Here is a 26,017-nt window from a genome sequence, read left to right on the forward strand (position 1 = left end):
GCAATGCACATTGTTTCTGAAGTTTGTCCCTGAATACCTTCTTTTACTTTTTATAAGCGGCCTTTTTTTTTTTTTTTCAATGAATGGAAGTTGAAAGTGTGTTTGCCTGGCACACAGTATGACTGTTGATTCCTGAGTATTAACTGAACATCTGTAATTAGATTTATTCATTTGCATAATTTTTGATAATTTAAAAATCAGAGAGGGTCCTGGGGAATCACACCAGGGCCGCGCTCATGCTGAGTGTGTGCTCTCCCACCAGCTCACACCCTCCAACCCTAGAACAGCTTCTAAAATAAAATATATTCAGGGCATATGCAACAACTTAGGATTAGTAAACAGTGACATTTTTTTTTCTGTATTTCATTCCAAATTATTTCTATTACTTGCCCCTCGTATGACTGGACAAGAGAAACTGTTGACGGAAGCAGTGCTGGCTAAATTTTTAACTCTGCTTTGTGGAAGAGTCACTCTACCATCCCTCCAGGAATGAAGTTGCTTTGCAAAGAAATCCTTTCTATCTCCATATCTGTCATATGTTTTTTCACGTGTCACTGGCTCTCTTTGTATTTGTTTGCTGCGTTGTTCTTATGTACTGGGTGTATGACAGGACAACGGCACCGTGTCTACATGATGCGTTGTTCTTATGTATTGGATGTATGACAGGACAACGGGACCATGTCTACATGATGGCAAAGGTTCAGCTTTTACTTGCCTTCCGTCTGCATTATACCAGTCATTCAGCTGGGGAAGCCATGCTCACCATCAAGCATGAACGTCTCCATACTAACTTCCATGCCTGTGATGGCTGATCTCGGCTGTCAGCTTGTCCGCATCTGGAACCAACTAATACCCAAGCGGCTGGGCGCACCTATGAGGGTCTTCTTGCCTGAATTTGAGGTCAGAAGACCCACCTAACATCTGAGCCACAGATCCTGGTGGCAGCCCCTGTGAAAGGACACAGAGGAAGGAAGCTCTTGCTTTTTGCCTACGTGTCCTCACTCTTGCTGGCAAGTTCATCTATCCTGTTGCTGAGGTACTCCTTTGCTGCTATTACAGCCTGCTTCTGACGGAGACCGAATAACAGCGGTTCTCTAGAACTTCCCTGAGATTCCAGCACCAGATGAGGACTTTAAAGACGTGCAGTCTCATCGACTGAACAACCACCAGATCATCGGCCTTTTGGTTGGGAGACATCAATTTTTAAACTACCCAGACCACAGCCTGTAAAACATCCTCGCTCACGTCATCACACACACACTATCTCTCTTTCCTTTCCTCCTTTTCTACCTCTAAATTATGTTTCTTTAGAGGATCCTGACCAATAGGATGTTCAAGTAATCACACAGAGGCACACGTGCACAAACTGGACACTCCTGGTCAATAGCAGACCACGCTCCGCTTCTTTTTTTTTTTTTTTTTTCTTCTCCATTTGCTCAACAAAAACCTCAGAGAAACCCCTCCTAGACTAACAGGGACTTCTCTAATTAACTCTTTTAATTATGGTTTCCTCGGTGAAGCTGAAGATAGCCTATTTTCTAGCTGTTTCGTGTAAAGCGAGAATGCTTCTTGTGAACCAAGGTTCTATAACTTTTTATTTTTTTCTGTACCTCCAGAGGTACTAGAATGTTACCTACCAGTCATATGATGGACAGCTAGCAAGTGCTCTTTGGCCTTAGCTAATGGATTACGCTGGGGACAAGCACAGATTGCCATCTATTAGGTAAGGGTCAGGCATTATTGGAACAATGACCCGAGGCTTTCAGGTAAGTCACAGATGGCCACGGAATAAGAAATATTTTGAAACACCACGATCAAGGGGAGTCAGGTCTGGGAAGATGGCTGAGTGGTGACGCAGGAAAGGAGAAAAAAGGAGGAAGAGCAGGAGAAGGGAAAGGGGGGTGAGAATCAGTCTTATCAATACTATTTAATAACAAAAACATCCAGGCATGGTGGCGCATGCCTTTAATCTCAGCACTTGGGAAGCAGAGGCAGCCGGATCACTGTGAGTTCGAGGCCAGCCTGGTCTACACAGAGAGATCTTGTCTTGAAAAACCAAAAAACAAAAAACCCTAAAACAAAACAAACAAACAAAAAACCCTCAATCCTGAGCCAGGGAGTACAGCTCCGAGGTGGAGTGCTTGCCTTTGGTATCCATAAGGTCTGAGTCCAATCCCTGAGACAGCTTGGTTGGGAGGAGGAAGAGGAGGAGGAGTGCCGAGACAGTTTCAAAGAGTAGCTGAAGTCAAAGTACCAAATTATTGGGCTGAGGAGATGGTTCAGCAGGTAAAGGAGCATGTGGTCAACCCTGATAGCCCAAAGTTGGAGGTCCAGCCCCCACCTGGTGGAAGACGGGAATCCACCCCACTAGTCCTCTGTGGCGTACACAAGCACATATAAGACAATAAAATGTACATTTTGAAAATTAACTAAATTCTTTTGTTTTGGTTTGGTTTTGGTTTTGGTTTCGAGACAGGGTTGCTCTGTGTAGCCTTGGCTGTCCTGGACTCTCTTTGTAGACCAGGCTGGCCTCGAACTCACAGCGATCCGCCTGCCTCTGCCTCCCGAGTGCTGGGATTACAGGTGTGCGCCACCACGCCCGGCTTCTAAATTCTTAATCTCCGATTTGTAGACTGTGATGTAACAGCTGTGGGAGAAGACTCCGCTAGGCCCTGTGGTAAACCACAGTGGGGACTCAGGGTTGGGGGGAGAAAGGGCTAGTGGTTGGCTGTGTGCAAGCTGTTTTGGCTTTGTCTTGTTTTGAGACGGTGTCTCGCTATGCAGTCCTAGCTGGCCTGAAACTGACTATGGAACCCAGGCTGGTCTCAAACTTACAGAGATCCTCCTGCTTCCGCCTCTTGAGTATTGAGACTACAGGTGTGCTCTACTGCTCCTGACTCGGTCTAAGCATGTTTTGAAATGTTCTAGATGTCATTTGGTTATATCACCCCCTAGATGGGTAAGCTAACAACAGCCCTTACAAGCTACTTTTTCTTACTATGCTAAGGTACAGTATCATCCTTAAGGGTTGTTTTGATGACAAAGGGAAAACACTTTGCATGACCTTAACCATGCACCAGAGTCCTAAGGAGATCAACGCATCAGCCAGTTGTTGTTTGTTTGTTTGTTTTGTTTTTAGACCAATAAGAAAAGAATTTGACTACGCCTATGTATGCATGGCTCAACTTCACTTCCCCTGAATCTGACCCACTGGCAGGGAGCTGGTAGGAGTTTTGGGACTCACCCTCACCCCAGAGGACAGCGGAAAGTGAGAAGAGCAAGGAACTTTCAATCCATGAGTTCTGATAAGTCATGACTTGAAAGCTTGGTTCTTTTATTATTTACCACTCATTAAATGCTCTGACTTTCCTTTATTAAATGTTAAATCATCTTAAGTGGCATGGTTCTTGCTATTTGAAATGGCAGAGTGAAAAGAGAAAGTGGCCCATTTCCTTGTTAATGTGGCATTCAAATAAAACACAGTGAGTGCAACAGACAGGTCAACCGGCTGCTGACGGGGACTCTGTCCAATTATTCGTAACACAAAAGCCATGATTAGGGAGAAAATGTCTTCTTCTCACAGCACCATGCAAGGAAGTATATTCCTCTCGGGGCACGGTGGGCACGTGCACCAGGGAGTGCTCTGTTCCTGTGTGTTCACTGCGCCCTGCCTCTCGTGCTGTGTCAAGAGCTTTCCAAGGGACTCACTTCGGCACATCCCACTGCTTGACGCCTGCACAGGCAGTTGTTCAAAGACCGAACACAGCCATATGAAGACTGGTTGATCAGGATAAAATCCCACAGAGATCCCACATTGCAGGGATCTGCTAAAATCCAAGTCTGAACTTATTTTTCTCCATTTTAAAAAAATCAAGGTGTATTTCTGCTTCATCCAAAAAAAAAGCACCATCTCTTTGGTTTCAGCCACGGAAGGTCAGCCTTTACCTCGCAAGACGACAAACTCCGTAAGGGTGGGCTGCGCCAGGACTGGTTTATTACTGCATCCTTGGCACTTTGCAGACGGATGGCATCTGGCAGGCCCTTGCCATTCAGCAATGGAATGAATGGAGTCCTGTCACTAACCCTATTTCATCACTAAAAGATTTTCTTTATACCCAGAAGGAAGCTGTATCATATAAGACAATATCATAAAGACAAATAAGAGTGTTTCCTCTTACCCTCTCTCTGAGGCTTCGAATTATCTGAATTTTAGGGCACTTTTTAGGTCCGGATGAAATATCCAGCCAGTTTTCAAAGCTCCCTGCATGTATGCAATCTTCTCGAAAAGTGCACCTAAAAGACAAAATCAGAACAAAAAACACCAATTGATAAACTGAGTCTCAGTCTGTCTGTCTGTCTGTCTGTCTGTCTGTCTCTCTCTCACACACACACACACACACACACACACACACACACACAGATACATACACTCATTCATTACAACTTTCTCATAACAGCAGTACAAAACACTTCATATAGGAGCTATTGATCTTGAACGATAATAGGGATAAGACATTAAAATCATGAGAAGCAACAAAGAAATAGAGATGTGTGTGTGTGAGGGGGGGTACATGTATGTGTATGTATGTGTGTGTGAGTGTGTGTGTGTGTGTGTGTACGCGCGCGCGCTCGTGTTTCATCAAGTCAGGGAACAGAGGACAAACGCTGACAACATGTTGACCTCCTGGGCTATCTCTTGAAAGGACATTGTGAATACTTCCATCCAAAGCACATTCTCGCATGGACTCAGATAAAAAGTTCCCATGGAGAAATCCCTCAGAAGAACAGCCCAGAAAAGGTTTACATTTTGTATACAATGTAGATCTGCAATGCATTTAGCCAGAATACCAACCTACTAGTGATTCATTTTGTGTTAAAAAAAAAAAATAATAATAAAGCTACTGTTCTGTGCTTTACAACATGACGATTAAATGAAAATATTTCAAGGGCAGAGTCTGCCCAAGAATATGATAAGACATTCCGTAACCATCTGCTCCAGAACATTTATTTAGACAGATACCAAATTATATCAAAAGATATGAGCAAAACATTTTGCAAGGCCACTTTCCCAGGTCAGCCAGCTCAGAGGACGGCCCAAAGAAATCATAAGATGTGGCCAGGGCCATGTACTGATAAACAGATGCTCTCAAACTGTGATCACTGCCCTCCTGGATGTCACTCTAGGTCACATTAACTTACCAGATGGGCCACCAATCCAATGAGAACGAATACCAAGTACCAACATAATCTTCAAATAGGGCTGTACCATACAGACGCTCCAGGGACCAATATGGAGTAGCTTACCGTACTGCACCCCATCCACACGAAGATTAAAATGAATGTGAGCGTGAGTGAACAACCTTGAATTTAAAAAAGAAAACTAAAAACTCCTAATTCACGAGATGCCAACACATCTCAATGGTGACAGCCATCACTGAGGGGGCAGTGCAATTATGAACGGGCCCAAACAATACAGCTGACTCCAAAGGATTCTATTTCTTCTTCCTCTTCATCCTCTTTTTAATTATTAACCATCTAGGCCTTGTGGCTTTTCTCTTTGAGTTTCTGTGCTCATTTGAATATGACAGATACAGAACAGGAAGTCGGTGAGTTTCACTAACCGCCACCCCCAAGTACTCTTAGCTTGTCACCTACCAGAGACGTGGGCTCCCTGGGAGCACATATGTGTCCCAACTCCCCCTACACTTGTGTCATCCCCTTTTCCAGCTTCATAACCAAAGGGGCTTTCATTAGCGATTCTCCAAGGCCATAAATCTAACTGACCCATGATGCCTCACTCGTCCGTCACGGACGTTAAGTTCAAATTAAACCTCTCTCAATGTCAGAGGGAGTTTGCAAGTGCTGCGGCTCTGGAGCACAGAGAATGACAAGGCTGGCTCCTTATTTGTATCTGAAAAAGATCATGGCTGCCGAATACTCCCTGCCTCTCCTGTGCCCTCTGGTTTGTATCAGGGCACTTCCTGTGCCTAGAGGAAAGAAGGGGAGAAAAATTAAGCCAATTCCACAGAGCTTGGAGTACAAATATTTTTTGCAGCCTCTTAATGTTGACTGGGAGTCAAGGCCTAAGGCTGCCAAAAAAACAAGTGTAAAATATTTCATACAAATAGTGCTACAATTTGCCAATTTGTAGGCAGGGGGGAAGAAAAAACCAACCCCGGAGTGCCACAGACTTATCACTCCCTTTTCTGAACTATAGCATTTCTCGTCGGAACCACACATTTTGGTATTTAATCATATGGTGCCTTGAGTTACAACTTAACTGTTTCATATGTCCATGCCATTTCTCCCAGAGAAGCGCTAAGCCCCTGAAAGGGAGGGACGGTATTTTCATGTTTCCTTAGCAAATCCCTCAGCATCTGCCAGCACGAGATGCAAATACGAGGCTTTCGATGAATATGTCTGAATGAATTAATGAAATATGAAATCTCTATAGGTCTGTTCTGCTGGTGAACCAACTTTCTAGAGATGTGACTTATGTTTGATTCCTCTTTGCAGCAGAAAGACTAATTTTCACATAAACCAAAAGTTTGGAGCTGAAGATCAAATTAGGAGTTAAGGTTAGTTAGGTTTTTTTTTTTTTTTAAAGAAAGCAAGACAAAAGCCGGGCGTGGTGGCGCACGCCTTTAATACCAGCACTCGGGAGGCAGAGGCAGGCGGATCGCTGTGAGTTCGAGGCCAGCCTGGTCTACAAAGTGAGTCCAGGATGGCCAAGGCTACACAGAGAAACCCTGTCTCGAAAAACCAAAAAAAAAAAAAAAAAAAAAGAAAGCAAGACAACATACATAATGGGCCGTTCAGTCCCTGTTCTCCAAGAAATAAAACCTAGTGGTGTCACACATCTAAACATAAATTCTTTGTTTATATAAGAAAACCATTTCTGAAATTTTTTTTAAACTCTCTTTTCTTGCCCTTCACTTCTCTTTCTGGCAGTTTAGGGAAAAAAAAAGAAAAGAAAAAGAAAAGCAAACCACAACATCAAGAATGTGTAACCAGATGGTCAACCAACAACAGTATCTTATTGCTTCTCAAGTATTGCAGATTGTAAAATTGCATATTTTTGAAGGAAGGAGGGCATAGCTTAGATCTCCTACATCTAAGTAAACAAAACCAGGGGCTTCGAGATGATTTTTTTTGAAAATTATTCCTTAGTCTTGTGGATCAATCAAGGAAAAGAGGCCAAATGAATAAATCCTCAAGCCATCCCTGGAATGACATGGAAATATCATTGTTAGGCACGGCATTTGGTGAGGCTCCCCTATAGAGAGCCACTCGCACCACTTGTGACAAGCAGGTTCTCCCTTCCCTATGCTTCTCCCCCCCTCCACCCCCCACCCTCACCAACCCCCCACCCTCCCACCCCCCACCAACCCCCTGTAGGGTCTTATGTACACCAAGGTGGCCTTGAAAATCACAATGTAGGAGGCCAAAGATGACCTCAGATGTCTGATTCCTCTGCCTCCATCTTCCAAGTACTAGAATTACAAGCAAGAGCCTCATTTCCGTTTTTGCCAGGTCATTTTGGATAGGAGGAACGTTGGGAGTCATCTTAGCCTGAGTGTATCCTGGAGAAAATGTCAGGGTGTGTATATGTGCTCTTTGCTTAGGCTAGTACATTGGCCCCTCCTCTTCTAAAAGTCTACCTTATTCCATTCCGTGCAGCTTTTACAGAACTCGTGCAGCTTTTACAGAACCCCCAGACCCATATTATTTATAAAGAATAGAGATTTATTTCTTAAGAAGCTGGTTTGGCCAAGACTTGGAGCTTGACTCTGCAAGGTGCCTCTGGCTGTTGTCACTCAATGGAAGAAGGTAGCAGCGTAAGAGGATGTCTGAAAAGACACTGAATCCAAGGGCTCCAGCCTTTTCCTTTTCAGAGTGGCTGTAAGCATCCATGGGGGTGGAACTCTCTTGGTGGAAAAGTGCCTCATTAATCTCCACCTCACCTTTTAGCGTGGCTGCACTAGGGTTTAAGTTTCCAACATGCTTTTTTTTTTTTTTTTTTTTTTTTTTTGAAAGACACCTTCAAGCCACATCTGGCCCTAAAACTTCATGCCCTTCTCACATGAAAACCAGGTTAGGAGCCGGGAGTGGTGGTGCACGCCTTTAATCCCAGCACTTGGGAGGCAGAGGCAGGGGGATCTCTGTGAGTTCGAGGTCAGCCTGGTCTACAAAGTGAGTCCAGGATAGCCAAGGCTACACAGAGAAACCCTGTCTCAAAAAACCAAAAACACCAAACCAAACAAAACCAGGTAAGAAAATTCATTCTATCTCAACAGCCCCAGAAGATTTAGCTGGCCCAACACCAGCTTAAAAATCTAGCCTCTCCCCTAAAGTGATTATGGGTGAGACCACAGGTATGGTACATCCTGAGACAAACTCATGCCCAGCTGTGAGGTGTTGAAACTAAATGTGGTGTGTGCTCCCAAAATACGATGATGAGACAGAAGAGCTAGGGATAAAGAAATGCATAACTGGTTCCATGTAAGTCTACAGCACAACATTAAGTTGTCAGGCTCCAGAATAATCTCCTTTAAGTCCATGTACCAGATCCTGGCACAGGGTCACCGAGCCACTCAGGCTGCTCTGCTTCTAAGGTGAGGATGGGATCAGACCACTTAGCAGGTCTCGGAAGTTGGGTCTTGTACCTGTAGTTGGAGGGCTTTAGTACTGATGTAATCCTGAGGTCTCAGAAACTGCCCCGTTCCCATGGCGTTCTAGGTATTGCTGTAGTGGGCTCTCTAGACACACTCCCTTTGTCCCCATAACAAGTTTCTCATGGGCTCCCAGGCTGCCTGTGATAGCCTCTTGAGTTTAGATGAAGGTCACCGTAGTTTCCTAGCTCATGAACTCTGCAGAGGTATAAAACTGCTATCAAATAGATGCTATCGGTGTCTACCACATGTACCCACCAGAAAGTCAGTCCGAGCTTAGGCCTGCATGAGCCACGGCTTGGACAGCCAAGGAGCACTAAGCCAGAATACAAGGAGCCGAGCCCCCAAAGCAGCCTGGAAAGTGAATGCTAAGGCGCTCAGGGAACCTCTCTGGAAGCTTCAGCTTGGAGGGCCCAAGCTGCTTTGAAGAACGTCTTCGGGGCTATTCTCCTGTTACTCTTGTTGACTGTGGGCATTCCTTATAAATGGTCCTTGGCCACATAACTAACTTCATCTTCTGAAAATGCCTCTCCATTCCTTATAGGCCCAGCTAGAACTGTCCAAAGCTTCTCCCGTTCTTCTTTAATTTATTATTTTTGAATTTTTTTTAAAATTTTAATTTTTGGTTTTTCGAGACAGGGTGGCTCTGTGTAGCCTTGGCTGTCCTGGACTTGCTTTCTAGACCAGGCTGGCCTCGAACTCACGGGGATCCACCTGCCTCTGCCTCCCTGGGCCCCTTCTTTTTTAAGTTACAGACTGTGTTTAAATTATTTTATTCTTTCACATCTTACTATATTCGATACAAAGCAATCATGCAGCTCCTTTGATGATATTTACCTTAGGAACCCTCCACTGGAGGCCTTAGATCTATCTGTCACAAAGTCCTAAGACATGGCCACAGGCCCACTAACCTCTTGGCAACTATTCTTTTTTTGGGGTGGGAGGGGTTGTTTTTTTGTGACAGGGTTTCTCTGGGTAGCCTTGGCTATCCTAGACTCTCTTTGTAGACCAGGCTGGCCTCGAACTCACAGCGATCCCCCTGCCTCTGCCTCCCGAGTGCTGGGCGTGCGCCACCACGCCCAGCCATTCTCTTGACAGTTATTAACAAGGACAACATGGTGGTTTGAATGAGAAGTGACTCACATAGGCTCATGTATTTGAACACTTGTCCCCAGCTGGTGACACAGTTTGGAGAGGTTACTTAGGAGGTTGAGCCTTGTTGGAGGAAGAATGTCACAAGGGAGATGATTTGAGGGTTTACAGCCTCACCCACTTTTTACAAATTAATTAATTTATTCACTTTACATTCCAATCACAGCCCCCTCCAGGCTCTTCCCTGTCTCCCCTCAACCCACTCCAGCACATGAAATCTCATTAGGACTGAGCGCGTCCTTTTCCCCTGTGGCGAGGCAGCCCGCCAGGGGGAAGTGATCAAAAAGCAGGCAACAGAGTACTTGTCAGACACAGCCCCTGCTCTCCTTACTAGGGGACTCACATGAAGCCTGAGCTGCCCATTGGCTACATCTGTGTAGGGGGCCTAGATCCAGTCCATGCAGGGTCCTTGGCTGACCTCATGCACATCTCGTGTGCAGATGGCATGTGACCAGCCACCTTTCTGCTCCTGCAATCCCAGGCACGATGGACACTAGCCCTCCAGAACCGTAAGATAAAATATTCTTTCTTTCCTTTCCTTTTCTTTTTTTTTTTTTTCTTCTTCTTCTTTTTTTTTTTTTTTTTTTTTTTGTGAGACAGGGTTTTTCTGTGTAGCCTTGGCTTTCCTGGACTCGCTTTGTAGACCAGGCTGGCCTCGAACTCACAGCGATCTGCCTGAAGTTGCTTTTGGCCATGGTGTTTTAGCACATCCACAGAACAGGAACGGATACAGAAGGCTTCTAATTCTAAATCCTTGTCCCTCACTTCCACCTGAGGCCCCGTCAGAAGGCCTCCACCTTCCATACTTCTGCAAATATTCTGGCCACAACCATGCCCAAAATCTCTAAGAACCCCAGGCTTTCTCCACATTGCTGATCTCTATGTGCTCATCAGGACTACTGCCAGCGGGCTGGAGAAATGGCTGAGCAGCGAAGAGCACTTGCCAGTCTTACAGAGGACCTGGGTTTAGTTAGATGGCTCACGTCTGCCCGTAACTCCAGTTTCTTGGTATACTGCTCCTTCCTCTGGCCTCTGTGGGTACCAGATATGCACATACATACACACACATACATACATACACAATTACATACATACACACACACATACATACATACATACATACATTGACATATTCGTAAAAATAAAAAAAATATTTTTAAAGGAATTACCCTTCACACTGCTAAGCGGTCTTTCCAAACCTGACGCCCCAGATTCTTCTAGTGTCTACCCATGACCAGTTCCCAGCCAGTCCCACACTGTCAAATATTGACTTTATTATCAGACCTGCTTCTCCGTACCAATTATGGGTCTAAGTCCATTTTGTATAATTATAACAGGACACTGGAGACTGTGTAGTTGGTGAACAGATTGCTCTATCTATCGCTCTATCTATTATCTATCTATCTATCTATCTATCTTGTAGTTCTAGAAGTGCAAGGCTAGGGTCCTAGACCTGGCAAGGATGCATTTGATGCATCACCCTATGGTGGAAGGATAAGAAAAAGATAAGAGCAAAAGACAGAAGTCACAGCTCAAGCCTGCTCATAACCGGATTAATCTATTCCAGATGACAGAGCCCTCGTTCATAAACACTCCCAACAGGCCCCACTCCCAACAAAGCTCCATCCCAGCATGCTCCACCCCAACAAAGCCCCACCCCAGCAGGCCCCCACCCCAACAAAGCTCCACGCCAGCATGCTCCACCCTCAACAAGCTCCTCCCCCAGCCCCCCTCAGCTCCCGACGCTCCCCAACTCCGTTGTACAACACATGCTTTGCAGAGGACATGTTTGAACTGCAATAGGATCAATCTGAAAGCCAGAAGATCCCAATCACTATCTGTGATGGCTGGCTTTAACGACAACTTGTCACAAATTACAATCATCTGAGTAAAAAGCCTCACAGGAGGCCTTGTCCTGATTGATTTGATTGATCTGGCGAGAACCACCCCAAATGTGTGAGGGGGTAGGCACCTCCTGGTAGCAGCCCAAATTAAAAAGGATATTTTGTGTTCACTTGGTCTTTCCTCTTGCCACTGAATTAATTCACCTGCCTCTGGTGCCGTAGATTTAGAAGCAGCAGTTCTGGGGCGGTTGTTTTTGACTGGGGACTAGCAGCTCTCCATGAACCCCCCAAGTTTTTGGCAACAGACAGAGACTGCTGAAGTACCCAGCCTTGTAGACTAGGAAACCACTGGGCTCTCAACCTCCCCACTGTGAGACAGCCATTGTGGGATTACTCTAATTACCAAGGCACGCAGCATCAAAGACCAAGTATCTACCAGGTTCTCAGGTATGAGAAAGAGGTTATACTAGTTCAATGAAGCCAATTTCATCCATCCACCCATCTATCCCTCCCTCTATCCATCCATCCATCATCCATGCAAACATGCACACATACATACATATGTTTTGTTCCTCTACAAAACTCTAATACAGTTTTATTTTATTCCTATTCCTAGTTAGATCTCATGCCTATATGATTATGTCAATAAGTAGATATGAATCTATTTGAAAATTAGAACATAAAATTGTCCAAATGCAAAGAAAAGATTCTTAAAGGAAAAAAAAAGTTAATTTAAATTAAAAAAGAAGCTTCCCTTAGGTGAAAAACTCTTTATGTGGTAACAATTAGTGGATGCAACTATTTAAGACGTCTGTTCTCAGTTTACTTTAAATGTGTTATAGAGCTCAATTTGTTCAAAATAATAATAGACTTAATACTGCCACTTGAATATATAAGAAATGGACCACCTCCCCCATCTGTAACCCAGAAAACGGTGTTCCAAGCTACCCAGCTCCTAAGTGGCAAACAGGGAGCATCTAGGCTTGCTGTTTGAGATTCAGAAAGAACTCTGATGTAGTGAGTTTGCTTCCCAGATAAAAAGAAATCAGTATAGTCCATAATAATGCTGAAAAACCACCCGACCTGGAGATGGATGTGACAGTACTGATGCTGGGAGCTGGTTCTCACAACCTCCTCCTTTCTTTACAGCGGCTCCGAACCTTCTTGGCTTTTGTTTTTGTTTTGTTGTTGTTGTTGTTGTTTTGTTTTTCGAGACATGGTCTCTCTATATAGCCTTGACTTTCCTGGACTTGCTTTGTAGACCAGGCTGGCCTGGAACTTACAGCAATCCGCCTCCCTCTGCCTTCCAAGTGCTGGGATTAAAGGTGTGCGCCACCACTGCTGGGGGTTCTGAACCTTCCTAGTGCTGTGACCCTTCAGTACAGTTCCTCCTGTTGTGGTGACTGGCAACCATAAATTACTTTTGTTGCCACTTTATAACTGTGATTTTGTTACTGTTATGAATGTAATGTAAAGGTCTGTGTTTCCTGATGGTTTTAGGTCACCCCTGTGAAAGGGTCATTTGATACTCAAAGGCGTCCACGACCCACAGGTTGAGAACTACTGTTCTGTGAGGTCAGAGGCACACACCATCACATGGCTGTCAAATGTCAGAAGTCTGGCTTCAGAACCACACACTTGGCCCCCCCCCCCCCCCCCCCCCGGCCCCAGCACTACAGCCTTCTAGGACTCTAACCACCATTTTATAAAGTGTACAGGATAAGGTCTCTCAGAGTGTCTCCTAGTTTCCTGGGGTCTCAACAGAACTTAGAAAGTGTGGCCTAGGCTGAGACAAGACAGGGGAAGTGGGTCTCAGGTACCAAAGAACACAGGGCAAGGCAGCCTTTAGGATGAAAAGCACTAGCCCAAGGGGCATGTCTCATGAACGTCTTAACTTATCAGGAAAGTGGGACAGAGGGGAGGACATCCTATTGGGACTCTAGGTGAGAGAAGCATGGGAGAATGGGGAAATAGAAGGATCCAAAAGGTCCTAGAAACCTACAAGAAGAACGTTATGATGGGCAGATCTGGGCCGAGGGGTCCTGCTCAAGCTATGGCACTAGCCAAGGACAATACGTCCAGTAAACTTCAAACCCCTACCCAGATCTAGCCAATGGACAGGACATTCTCCACAGTTGAGTGGAGAGTGGGGTCTGACTTTCACACGAACTCTGGTGCCCCATATTTGGCCATGTCCCCTGGATGGGGAGGCCCGATGGCCATTCTCCACAGTTGAGTGGAGAGTGGGGTCTGACTTTCACACGAACTCTGGTGCCCCATATTTGGCCATGTCCCCTGGATGGGGAGGCCCGATGGCACTCAAAGGAAGGACAGCAGGTTACCAAGAAGAGACTTGATACCCTATGAGCATATACAGGGGGAGGAAGTCCCCCTCAGTCACAGTCATAGGAGAGGGGTGTAAGGGGAAAATGGGAGGGAGGGAGGAATGGGAGGATACAAGGGATGGGCTAACCATTGAGATGTAATATGAATAAATTAATAAAATATATTTTAAAAAAGATAGAAAAGCACAGCAAGGTGTTGGGAGAGAATCCCTTCACTGGGGCATTCTAAGAGGCCTTGGCGTTTCATCATGTGAGTATCCAGCTATGCTAAAGATTCAAACCCTGGTGACCCAGTCTTGAAAAACCTATTGTGCTCCCCACCCCCACAAGAAAAAAAAAAAGCCTGCTTGCAAACCATTTGCTTATAATATAAAATATATTTCCTCCATAGAAATAATATTATAAGCAGTGATTAGGTTTTCCAGGTTAGGCCACAAAACCTATTTACTCATAATGCAGCCTTGATATTATATTTCTATAATAAAAGAGTTGCAGAAAACAAGGAGGTTGCAGCCATTTGCATTATATAGCAGTTTTTCTTCTTCTTTACTTATTTGTGTCTCTGTTCAGTTGGTAGTCTGGGAACGGTGCCCAACTGGATCGACTTTTAAATTTATTATTATTGTATTGTATTTGTATAGCATTTCTATTTTTTTTTAAAATGGGCACAGCTTAAATTATTAATTGTTTTCATGCCAACATAAAAGACAGGAAGAGTCGCTTCTGAGAACCTGAAACCTGAAGTTTTTCCAGGTAGGTGAACTGCCCATCCCTATGCTGGGCTGCGGTGGGGGAGGGGGGCAAACCTGGAAAATCTGCCTCTATCAGGCTAGAATCCCCTCAGTAAAAAATTTATCACTTACTCAACCTTGAAATAGAAACTCTGAGCCGAGAAATGTAACTCCCACTTCCTGCCACTAGAATTTCATCAGCATCTCCTAATCTAATTGTTCACCAAGAGCAGACAGTCCCTGAAGGAATCCGATAACTAAATATCAGGTAATTGGCTTGAACGTGGGGTGAGTGTGACCTGTTCCAAAGATCCTATACTGATAAGGTATCAGAGAACTTTTAAGAAGCCAACGGTCCAGCTTCTCTCCTCTCATATGGGCAACTGCATCCTCAAGGGGGGTGGTTTTCTCCAAGAGCATCCCAAGGTCCTTTGCTAAGTGATTTGCAACAGAGGTCTACATCTTTGGGAAAGGAACAGAGCACAAAGGAGGGACCTGGTGATCTCCAGAGTCGGGTGACATTCATTACAGTTGCCAGTCCACGAGATGAAGGAGTCAGACTCCATTAAATGAAAGAGAATAGGAAGTCACTGTGACAAACTAAACTCTGAATTAAAGGCGCCCAGAGTCGGGAGCGGAGAATGCCAAAATACAAGACCAAAATAACTTGCTAAGAAAGCTGAAGAAAAAAAAACCTGGATCTTCATCACTGGATCTGCAAGTCAGTCTACGTGAGAAAACTATGCTAATAACACGGGAATCTAGATTTGGGGGAAAAAAAAAAGCAAAAATATCTGGCATGCCAGGCAATGTCTTTTCACATGATTTGATTACTTTATTCTGAACACACACACACACACACACACACCCTATTTAAAAAAACCCTATAGGGGCTGGAGAGATGTCTCAGTGCTTAAGAGCGAGCGCCACCTGCTCTTCCAGAGGTCCTGAGTTCAATTCCCAGCAACCACATGGTGGCTCACCGCCATCTATCATGTAATCTGATACCCTCTTCTGCAGATAAAGCATTCATATGCAATAAATAAAATAAACAAATCTTTTTTTTAAAAAATCCTATAAAGTAGCTATCATAATTGTCCCCAACTAACAGATAGGGAACACCGGTTTCACAAGACTCTGCATTGCTTTCCTAAGGCATGGTTAGTAAATGGAGAAACTGAGACACTGAAGCAAGCAGGATGAGGTTATGAGACCATGTTCTCATCTGCTACTCCATGCTGACCCTCACAATAGATAGCGCAATAGCTAACCAAGGAGCCCCTCTCCTTAGACCACTTTGTGCCCCGTGACAGAACGCCATGAGTGAGAAATTTATTATTATGTTTTATAGCGCCAATGGGTAGGAAATGCAAGGCCAGTGTCTTGCATCCAGCAAGAGCCATCTTGCTACACCATCCTATGGCAGCAATGGAGGAGGTAGTGTGTGTGTGCACAAAATGGTAAGGAGTCAGAATTGCAGCCCGAGTCTCTTTCAAAACTGCATTAGCCCATTCATGACTGTAGAGCTCTCATAACACTAAATGCCTCCCCTTAGGTCCTACCCCCGAGCACTGTTGTGCCATAGATTGTTTTCAACACAGGCTTTTATGGGGAGACACATTCAAACCACAGTGCCCTCCCACTGCTATGGATCTGGCACTATTTCTAAGGCCAGTGGGAAAACTCATTTCCCTTCACGAAACAGGCATCATTGTTACCACCTCCATGTCAAACTGAAAGATACAGAGGTACAGGGAGGTTAGTTAGCATGGTGCCTGCCAACTGTCCCCATACTCTTTCTACTGTATTGAATTGTTCAAACTTTTTAAGTCTTCCATAGTAGGACTATCATAAGTACCAAAGCGATACTATGTTACTTTTCCCAGGACATGTCTATATAGGGGAATACAAGCTATGTTGGATTTTCAAAGTCAAGATGTTAGTGTTCAAGCCAAGAAGTTTGGGGACTATAAGGTACATAAAATTAAACAAGTCTCCTGCTACAAGCCTTCTGAGGGCCTCGGATATGCACGGCACTGTGCTTTGTAAGTTGTTAGGACGAGCATGAATGCTGCGCCAACCCTGACCTCCTGCTGAGTGTTCTCCTGAGGGACTCGAAATTCCAGTTTACAGACATCAGGAAGCAAGTCCCAATTGTTTGGACTGGGAAATTGTGGTGGCTTGAGTGATCCTGGCTCCCATAGGCTCTTATGCTTAAATGCTCGTTGGCGGAACTGTTTGGGACGGATTAGGTGGTGTGGCCTTGTTGGAGGAAGTGTGTCACTGTGGATAGGCTTTGAGGTTTCCAAAGCCTAGACCAGGCTCAATCTGTCTGTCTGTGTCTGCCTGCTGCCTGGGGGTCAGGAGGTGAAACTCTCAGCTACTGCTCCAGCACCGTGCCCGTCTGTTTTCTGCCATAATGATCATAGATTAACCACCTAAAAGTGTAAGCTCCCAATTAAATGTTTCCTTTTAAGAGTTGCCTTGGCCATGGTGTCTCTTTACAGCAATAAGACAGTAACTAAGACAGCAATAATTCACATGGCAGAGTCAGAAAACTTTGTATCTTAATTAACTAAACAAATGCTAATACAAAATACTAATGGCTAGATAGGAATCTGAGTAATTAGGTTGACCAGATGTCCATTTGCATAGCTTCTCTATCCTGGCTCAATGTCCAGTGTGCTTTCCTACATACAAAGGCATGTACAGGCCAAGTCTTCTTACAAGACTTTCACAGCTCTTCCATCTCCCAGGAGAAAAGAGTTTTTGGGTGTCTCCTTGTATCTTGAGCAGCGGTTATTGAGTGTCCTGGTTGACTGTCTACTTCCCACGCTAATTTTTTAGCTTCTCCAAGGCACAGCCTCGTTCATCTTTGTTTCCCCTGGAATCCAGTAAAGGATCTGGCCCATTTCTGGTGTTCAACAAAAGGTTAGCTGAGTTGAAGTGAGAATTAAAATTTAAAGGGTCTAAATTCTTGTCCCTGTCTCCATGATACCAACCTAAGTCGTTTTATTGATTTTTTGTTCATTAGGTCGGCCTGTTAACAGGCATGGTGGAAAATCAGTCTTTGTCTTGAAACTTGGACCTGTTTAGCACACATAAAACACATTTGCAGAGGGAAACACTCACACAAAAGGGATCTGTGGCCTTCCCTCCATGCAGTTCTTCAGCGAGTGACGGGTGTACTAAAAGTTTTTGCTTTTTCAATTCCAGTGTGGAGCTTATACAGAAGAAGAATGCCAGGAAGGTGTTCAAGAAAAAAACTAGGTAGTGTGGAAATAAAAGTGAGAAAATGGTGCCTCTTGGCTCAGGAAGGTCTGGGTGCTACTTTTATCTTATGCATTCCCTGGGTCACTGGGGGAGCTTTTAGGCTTGTAGGGCCGTTTCCGTAACACTGACTATGTGGCAGCAATACCAAAGCCCTCTCACTTGAGGATCATATCAATTCCCACCTCGCCTATCAGAAACAGTGCACACTCCAAATAGCAGAACACAAACAGCCTAGCACTACAGGATTGTATAAAAGCAAAAACCAAGTCGGGCAGGCAAGCAGACCTCGAGATGCAGACCTGAATGCTGTGTTTAGTTGTGGAGGAGTTGCAGGGAACAGGACAAACATGAGGTCACAGAGACAAGTGAAAACACTTGAGGAATTAAAAAAAAAAAAAAACCAATCAATAAGAAAGTGCCCTGCCTCACATAAGGTCATTTAGAAAGAAAGAAAGAAAAAATCTCCATTACATTAAAACATCTATTTACTAGAAGGGGTGCTCTTAATGGGGCTTGGTGAAAGTCAGCATCAGTAAAAGAGATGGTGCTGATAAGTACTGGGATGCTGAGGCCTGAGGTCCTCAGTTGCATGCTTCTTCGAGGAAAAAAAAAAAAAAAAGAAACCAAACTGGCTTCTGCAAAAGGTAGGCACAGCCACTGCCAACTGTCTAAGAGGCCAACAGTGGAGCTGAATTTCACAGCCGTCTTAGTGTTTCTTTATCTTCTGCTCCTGCGATTAGGGTTTCCACTGCTACAGTGAAACACCATGGCCAAAAAAGTGAGTTGAGGAGGAGAGGGTTTATTTGTCTCACACTTCCACATCATAGTCCCTCATTGGAGAAAGTCAGGACAGGAACTCAAGCCGGGCTGGAACCTGGAGGCAGGAGCTGATGCAGAGGCCATGGAGGGGTGCTACTTACTTGGCTTGCTTCACATGGCTTACTCAGCCTGCTTTCTTATAGAACCCAGGACCCCAAGCCCAGGGCTGGCACTACCCACCATGGGCTGGGTCCTCCCCCACTGATCACTAATTGAGAAAATGCCTTACAGCTGGATCTCATGGACGCATTTCTTCAGCTGACGCTCCTTCCTCTCTGATGACTCTAGCTTGTGTCAAGTTGACAGGCAAAACCAGTCAGCGCAGTAGGCTTAGCCCATAGCTCTTCCAGCAACTAACAAAGGGGATAAAGTGCCCAGGGGACTCAGCGCGGCTCCAAACCCCATTCTAGTTCGGGTAGGTCCCCGAGCCTCTTCCAGCATTCACAATAACCCAGATGCACAGGTTAAGCTATGCCAGGGTCATTCAGGGACGCCCCAAGGCCGGAACAACATATTCCACTCGGCTCCCCACTGTTTCCACCCCACAGACAGTTGTCCTACTTGCTTCTATACAATTAGTCTGCACAATGGGGTCCTCACACAAGGAGGAGGGGCTGCCCCCCAAATCCCATTATTATCATTATCACTGGCATTAGAGTTGCACTGGACCATAAAGAAGTGTCACTGCACAGGCTTTAAGCCTGAGATCTGCACAAGGGCACGTCTTCAACTGGAAAGAAGGAAGGAAGGTAGACGCATAATGATCTTCTATCTCCAAGTGGCTAGACGGCCATTCCACTCAATATTACAGTGATACCGGAAGTTGCATGTGCTCCTTCAGGCCCAGCAAGGCCTTCCGGGACTCCCGAGTTAAAACTGCTAACTTTCCCCACTCCTGATCAGCGTCCTGCTTTCCCTTTCTCAACCTTATTGATCCCTGCTTGCCTTCTCCTATGCTGTCGTCTTCCTCCCTGATGGCACACCCACCCATACCCTCAGAAACAGTCTTTGGAAGGAATAATTACTTAAGGAGCTCAAGGTGAGATTATCCTGGGCTTAAAGTCTGCAGTGACAGATATCTTGCTAGTAGAAAGGTCAGGGAGGTTTGGAGGCATACAAGGAAGGAGACGAGGCAGAACTAGTGACTCTAAGATGAGCCAAGGAGCACCAGGGACCACCTGAGGCTGGGACACAGGAGGACAGGTCTCACACTAGAGCCTCCATGGCGCACCGGGACCTACTGACATCTTGATTTCAGACTTCTGACCTCCAGAAGTGCAAGAGAGACATTTGTGTTGTTTTTAAGCCACCGACTTTGTGGTAACTTCTATTATGGTAACTCCAGGAAAATAAAATCCCTTACTCAAAGGACTTGTGTGCCTATATGGATGTGTGTGACTTACTGCAGGTGCTGAAAGTCCTAGAGCTGAGAACAACGTCTGACACACAGGAGGTGGCCGATATCTGTTGGATGAATGTGCAGAGTAGTTCTTGCAGCTGGAGAGGGCCCCGAGTTCTGGCCTTCTTCTCAGTCCACAGGCTGAGGACACTTGCTTCAGCTTTGCCCTCTCTGAGGGACACCATCTCCTTCCTGTCCTGCTGCCTCATCATCATCGTCATCATTAATTCACATTACATCCCAATTGTTATCCCCTCACTCTTATCTACCCATTCCCACCCTCCCTCCCTCTTCCACCCTATTTCCCTCCCCTAGACCTCTGCAGGGAGGGACCTCCTCTCCCATCATCTGATCACAGCCTATCCGGTCTCATCAGGATAGCCTGCATCGCCTTTCAACGGCCTCTTTCTTACTGTGGTAGACAATGGAATGGCTTGGGAGGTGGAGATAAACCCAGATTTGTCTCATGTGAGCTTGGTGAAGAGTGGCCCCTAAAGAGGTCCACATCCTAATCCTTGGGACCCATGACTACATCCCCTTCATGGTGAACATGCTGCAAATGTAAACTAGCTAAGGGTCTTAAGGCGGGGCTTTGCCGTTATCTCTGCGGCCCAAAGTAAGCACAAAGATCAGAGACAGGAGTTCAGAACCTATGGAGTCTGGAGAGGCTGTGCTGTTGGTTTTGAAAATGCAGAAAGGAACAACAGCTGGGAAGGGATGTGAGTTGCCTTGAAGAGACAGGAAAGGGGGAAGGAAAACAGGGCATTTCTATAACCTCAAGGAAAAAGCCCTCTCCATACCTTTATTACAGCCCACCGAACCCCCACTTCAGAGCGCTCACCTCCAGAGTAAACATTTCTTGCTCTTTGAAGCCCACCAAATATTCCTTCCAGCAGCAGCTGGAGGTCAAGGCCAGCCCACACCTGTCTTCTCCTCTACAAAGGGATAGCAGTCATACGGATCCCTGATGGCTTAGGGTGCCAGGAAGGACAAGTTGGCACATGGTGGGGGTCTGTTCAAGGCAGGCTCTCTGACACAGCACTCTCTGCTGGAGTTTGCTAGCGGGAGGCTACAGGGCTGCATCTGCACCAGGGATCACTCACTTGGGGCTCCAGAAGAACTGGTCATATGCACTGTGCACCGTGGACTGTCACTGCCAAGTCTCTGAACAATGGCACCCTGGTGGGTAGGGTTCACACAGGGATAACAATTGGCCCAGAGTTTTTAAAGAAATGGCTGTTGGGCAGAGGAGAAGTCTCAAGGCAGGTGAGCGAGCTGGGCACCAGAAGTGTCCCAGTCAGCTCTTCACAAATCCTCACTTCTCTCTTGGCTCTATGTCCGCTCTGCTTCTGTCAACCTTTCATGGGTCAGACAGGAGCTGGACTACGGGGCGCTCGCTACTACACTGAGCTGAGAACTGATCTCTTTCAGAGGCCCACGTGCAGTACAGCCTAACGGCGGCGGCTTAGGATTTCAAGACAGCTTCTAGGGGTTGCCTGAAGGTCTTCCGGCTGTCACCATGGAAAAAGAACATGCAGAAGACTATAGGAGGAGGTTAAATTTATACAAACAGTCAAGGGGGCATCCAGATACCCTGTAATTAGCATCTTGGGGGCTCTGCCTCTACCCTGTGCGTGGGGATCGTTCAGGAATGCGGGCATGAATTGCGGTTCCTGCACAGCCCACTTTCTGAGAAGGACCCAGTCCAAGTTCCATGGTGTGACTGGCCCCAAGCAATAGCCACCAAGCAGATGACTCAGGAAGAGATCCAGGACAAACACACTCTACAGATTACATGGAGGGTGGGGCAGGGAAGTAAAGATGATGGCTGACCTGACGTGGTTCATCTTCTACACTGCCATCCTGATCATCTTTGCAAGACACAAATCCTTTAAAGACACAGTCCTTTGCTTAAAGCTCTTTAATGAGCTCCCGGCACATACTAATTAAATCTAAACTCAGAGCCTTCACTTCCTGATCCCGCCCAGCACCTTATCCCTTCCTCCCTTCCTTCCTTCCTTCCTAGCCAGTATCCTAGAGACAAAATTCTAACCTACAACTCCCAAAACAGACCTGCGGCCGAGGTGCTTCTTTGGCACAAAATGCCTCCCACCCTCCCTGCCCTTGGTGAAAATCTATTACCCTGCTCCCAGGCCCAGTATCAGACTACCTTCCTCTGAAGCTAAGGGTGACCCTGGCCCCTCTTTCACTTGCACTACAGCTGACACTGCCCCAGCCCTTCCTAGGAGCCAGGTCCTGCCTGCGATTTCATGGATATTATCCACTTAGCAGCCCCCAAGGTGGGTACTACCATCAACCATGCTTTGACATAGAGAAGAAACGTGCAAGCCACCCAAACGAAAGCCTAGATCCCATCCCAAGCAAATCAGTTTAAAGAGCATCTTTTTTTTTTTTTTTTTTTTTTTCCTCCTCTGCTGTGTCATTCGGTGTGCCAGTGTGGCGGTTGATGCAAGTAGACCTCCCTTCCTCCACTCTCAGTAGAGGACACCTCTCTGTCTGTCTGGTCCTCCAAGCCAGATATCTGCACATGATGTCCTGTAACCTCAACAGATGACCCCACTGTATTTGCTGGTAAAAAAGTTAGTAAAAGAGTTAGAACTCACCACCTTTTGCCATCTCTTGGAAGTCTACTCTGTCTGACCCAGTACCTACTAAGTGCCTGAGCCTCAGGAAAAATCCAGCCTGGCTGGCTGTCAGTTCTTTCTTTTGTGAGATGCTGGGTCAAGGGAGAAAGAATTTGTCTTCCAGAAAAAAAACGGTGGCCACCTTGATCTTTTATTTTTCATTTTACGGCCCTATTTTTAGTGTGCCATGCTCAAGGGGGAATTCAATTAATCACCAAGTCCCGTAAGTGCTTGCTTCTAAATAGCTCCTGAACTCTCAAACTTACCTGTTTCTTTCTACTCCCCACGTTAACCCAGCCCCAGTTTCTACAACCACCTGCTGGGGTGGGGAGGTCTGCCAGCTCCCAGCCATGACTTAAGTCCATCTTGCTCCAAAAGTCACGCTCTGCTCTTCAGTCTCCTCATGGGAGCTGGGCAACGACTCAAGAATCTTCTGAAAAAATCCAATGTCTTTAACACGACTTATGAGACCTTCCCTCATCTACCCTACTGACCATGTCACCCTTCGTCTCCCACCCCCAAGCCCTGGCATTCGGTGTGCTCACCACACTTCCCTTCAGGCCAGGAACTCATTGTACATATTGCCAACCTGTCCCCTCAGCTGGTCTCCCCTCCTGACATCATCTGCCTGTGCTTTAGTTTGGGCCGAGTTTGTCTTCCTCAGGCAGTGTTCTCCAACCCTTTTGAGTTAGATGCCGAGTCTGTGCCTCCATGAAATCCGTTGTGTATTCCACGCCTAACCTTATTATACCTTATGTCATTCAGCTCCTTTGTTTTCCAGAGATCAGAGTCTTGTCCCCACATCCTTAAGGCCTCAGCACTCAAATTACTCATCTATATAGCCTCTTGCCAGGCCATTTTATAACACATCCAATTGGATAGGAGAAAATAGTATATTTCTTTATAATGTGGAGCTTGGCCATGGATCTTGCTTTAGCAATGGAATATCATTAAGCAGGATGTGAGCAGAGGCTCCAAGTGTAGCAGGTAAGTCAGCTGGGTGTCATGGACATCTGCCGTCTGACTTCACAAGAGCTGGCACACAATGGGAGACACGTAACCCAGACCCGACTTCCACCTATAGCCTGATAGCAAAACCTCCTTGCTCCTCCTCACAGCTGACAAGTGGATCCATGAGTGAGAAAACTAAACGTAAATAAATACCCATTCTTTAGGCCACTAAGGAGTGGGCAGTTGCACACTAGGTGGTATTACTGAAACAGGAACTCAAAATATACCGGTCTCTATCCACCATTAGATTACAAATGCCATTCAGACAAGAACTGTGCCTCCAGGTGGGACCCCAGGTCTAGAACATGCATGTGAGTACCTTCATGAATGTTGACAATCAGATGTATGATTGGATAAATAAACACTGGCCACTGACATGCTGCATGCTAATCCCTTAACGCCAGGAACGGCATCTGGTTTTTCTCAACAGCACCTAGCTATGTCTCTTCCCATGTTGGGCTCTTGGTAGGTTTTTCAACAAATATTTGTTGAATTTATGAGAAATTGAACTGTGTGGGCTGGCTTGGGAATCCATCCTCGATCTGCAACACCGTTTCTATGGGGAAAGAACTTGCAAATGAACTTTCAGAACCTTGTCGGCTCATTGGTTCAAGATTGCCAGTTTTGTGGAAATCCATAACTGAACACATGTGCTCTGCTTTGCAATATGGGAGAAGCAGAGGAACTGCTTCCAACCCCAAGATATTCAGCCTAAAAAAAAAAATTTCCCTTTCAACCCACACACACAAATGCAGCGCAGGTTGAATTTCAGGTTCCCACAATAAAATACTAGACTTTCTAGATCCCATTGTTTACTTAATTTTTTTTTTTATCTGCTTATACTGGGTCCCTATTCTTAGCGCCAAATAAAATAGAAATTAAAATCATTTTCTTACCCCCCTCAATCCACTTTCTAGACACGTATACAAGAAAGTTCAACCTTCTCAAGACAGAAAAGAAATTATTTTTCTAAATAAATCTGTGACATTTAAAATAAACACAGTGGGATGTTCCACCATCATACAAAAACATCCCCTTTAGGATTCCTAATTTTGAATGGTACCAAGAACTTAACATGAGTCACAGATCTGAAGCTTGCTTTCATTTTATCTTAGGCCAGAGCCAAGCCAGCTGGGAACCAAATGAGGTGACATGGCTATGAGGGATCATCAGCCATGACCCTGCTATGCTTGCTAAAACACAACGTCGCTGGTGCTGCCTGCCAGTCACTCAACTTAACTCACTCAATATGTTTTTGGAACGCACCACACACAACAGCACACAGGTCGAGGTAGAGCAATAAAAGTTATGGCGACGGGCCAAGAAGAAAACAAAACAGGAGTGAAATCGTACGTAGGGGGGTGGTTATCTGATATTGAGTAGTCAAGTGGAGATAAATATATGTAGTGGGACCAGACAGCAATGAAAGAGCTAATGTATGGGAAAGTATGCAAAAATGAAGAACTTGTTAATTAAAGTAAAGACCCTGGGCAGGAATACCACTGGAATATTTTCGAATCAGTGAGGCCAACGTTATCAAGGAGGGAGTGGCATGAGAGAGGTCAAAGATGCCTTTCACGGAATGCTTTGCCTGCGATAGGGGACCAGGCTGTGTTCAAGGAAGAATTACCAATGCGGGCTATTAATCTACAAGGGCTACCATCTGCTGGAGACTTTTAAAGGATCCCTCCTATTGGAAAGTGCTCAGGGAGGGAACAAGACACAGGGGAAGCAGGAAAGAGACCTTACAGCCAGCTGTTGAACAGCTTGAGGGCCTCGCCCAACTCTCTCACAGGCCCTTTCACCCAGCTCACTGTTCTGCTCAGAGAACACAGCCTTCCCCCAACATCCCTCTAAAGCAACAGTTCTCAACCTGTGGGCCACAACCTCTTTGGGGTCGAACAATCCTTTCACAGGGGTCGCTTAAGACCATAGGGGAAAACAGATTTCCCCTTACAGTTCGCAACAACGGCGAATTATATGGCAAAATTACAGGGATGAAGTAGCAACAGAAATAATTTCATGGATATGGAGGAGGAGGAGGAGGCAGGGTCACTGCAACGTGAAGGACTGTGTGAAAGGCTCAGGGCATTAGGAAGGTTGAGAGTCAATGCGCTAAAAGGCTG

The 26,017-nt window shown here is 45.6% G+C and overlaps 1 protein-coding gene across 1 annotated transcript in view; it reads right to left on the minus strand.

Annotated features, from left to right (window-relative positions):
* Positions 1-26,017, minus strand: part of Plxnc1 (plexin C1) — a 153,200-nt gene that overhangs the window by 85,390 nt on the left and 41,793 nt on the right. The window contains exon 5 of the mRNA XM_051139846.1: positions 4,179-4,293. Within this exon, the coding sequence (XP_050995803.1) occupies positions 4,179-4,293 (115 nt within the window). The remainder of the gene's footprint in view (positions 1-4,178; positions 4,294-26,017) is intronic.

Source organism: Acomys russatus, chromosome 31, assembly GCF_903995435.1.
Source record: "Acomys russatus chromosome 31, mAcoRus1.1, whole genome shotgun sequence".
NCBI lineage: Eukaryota > Metazoa > Chordata > Mammalia > Rodentia > Muridae > Acomys > Acomys russatus.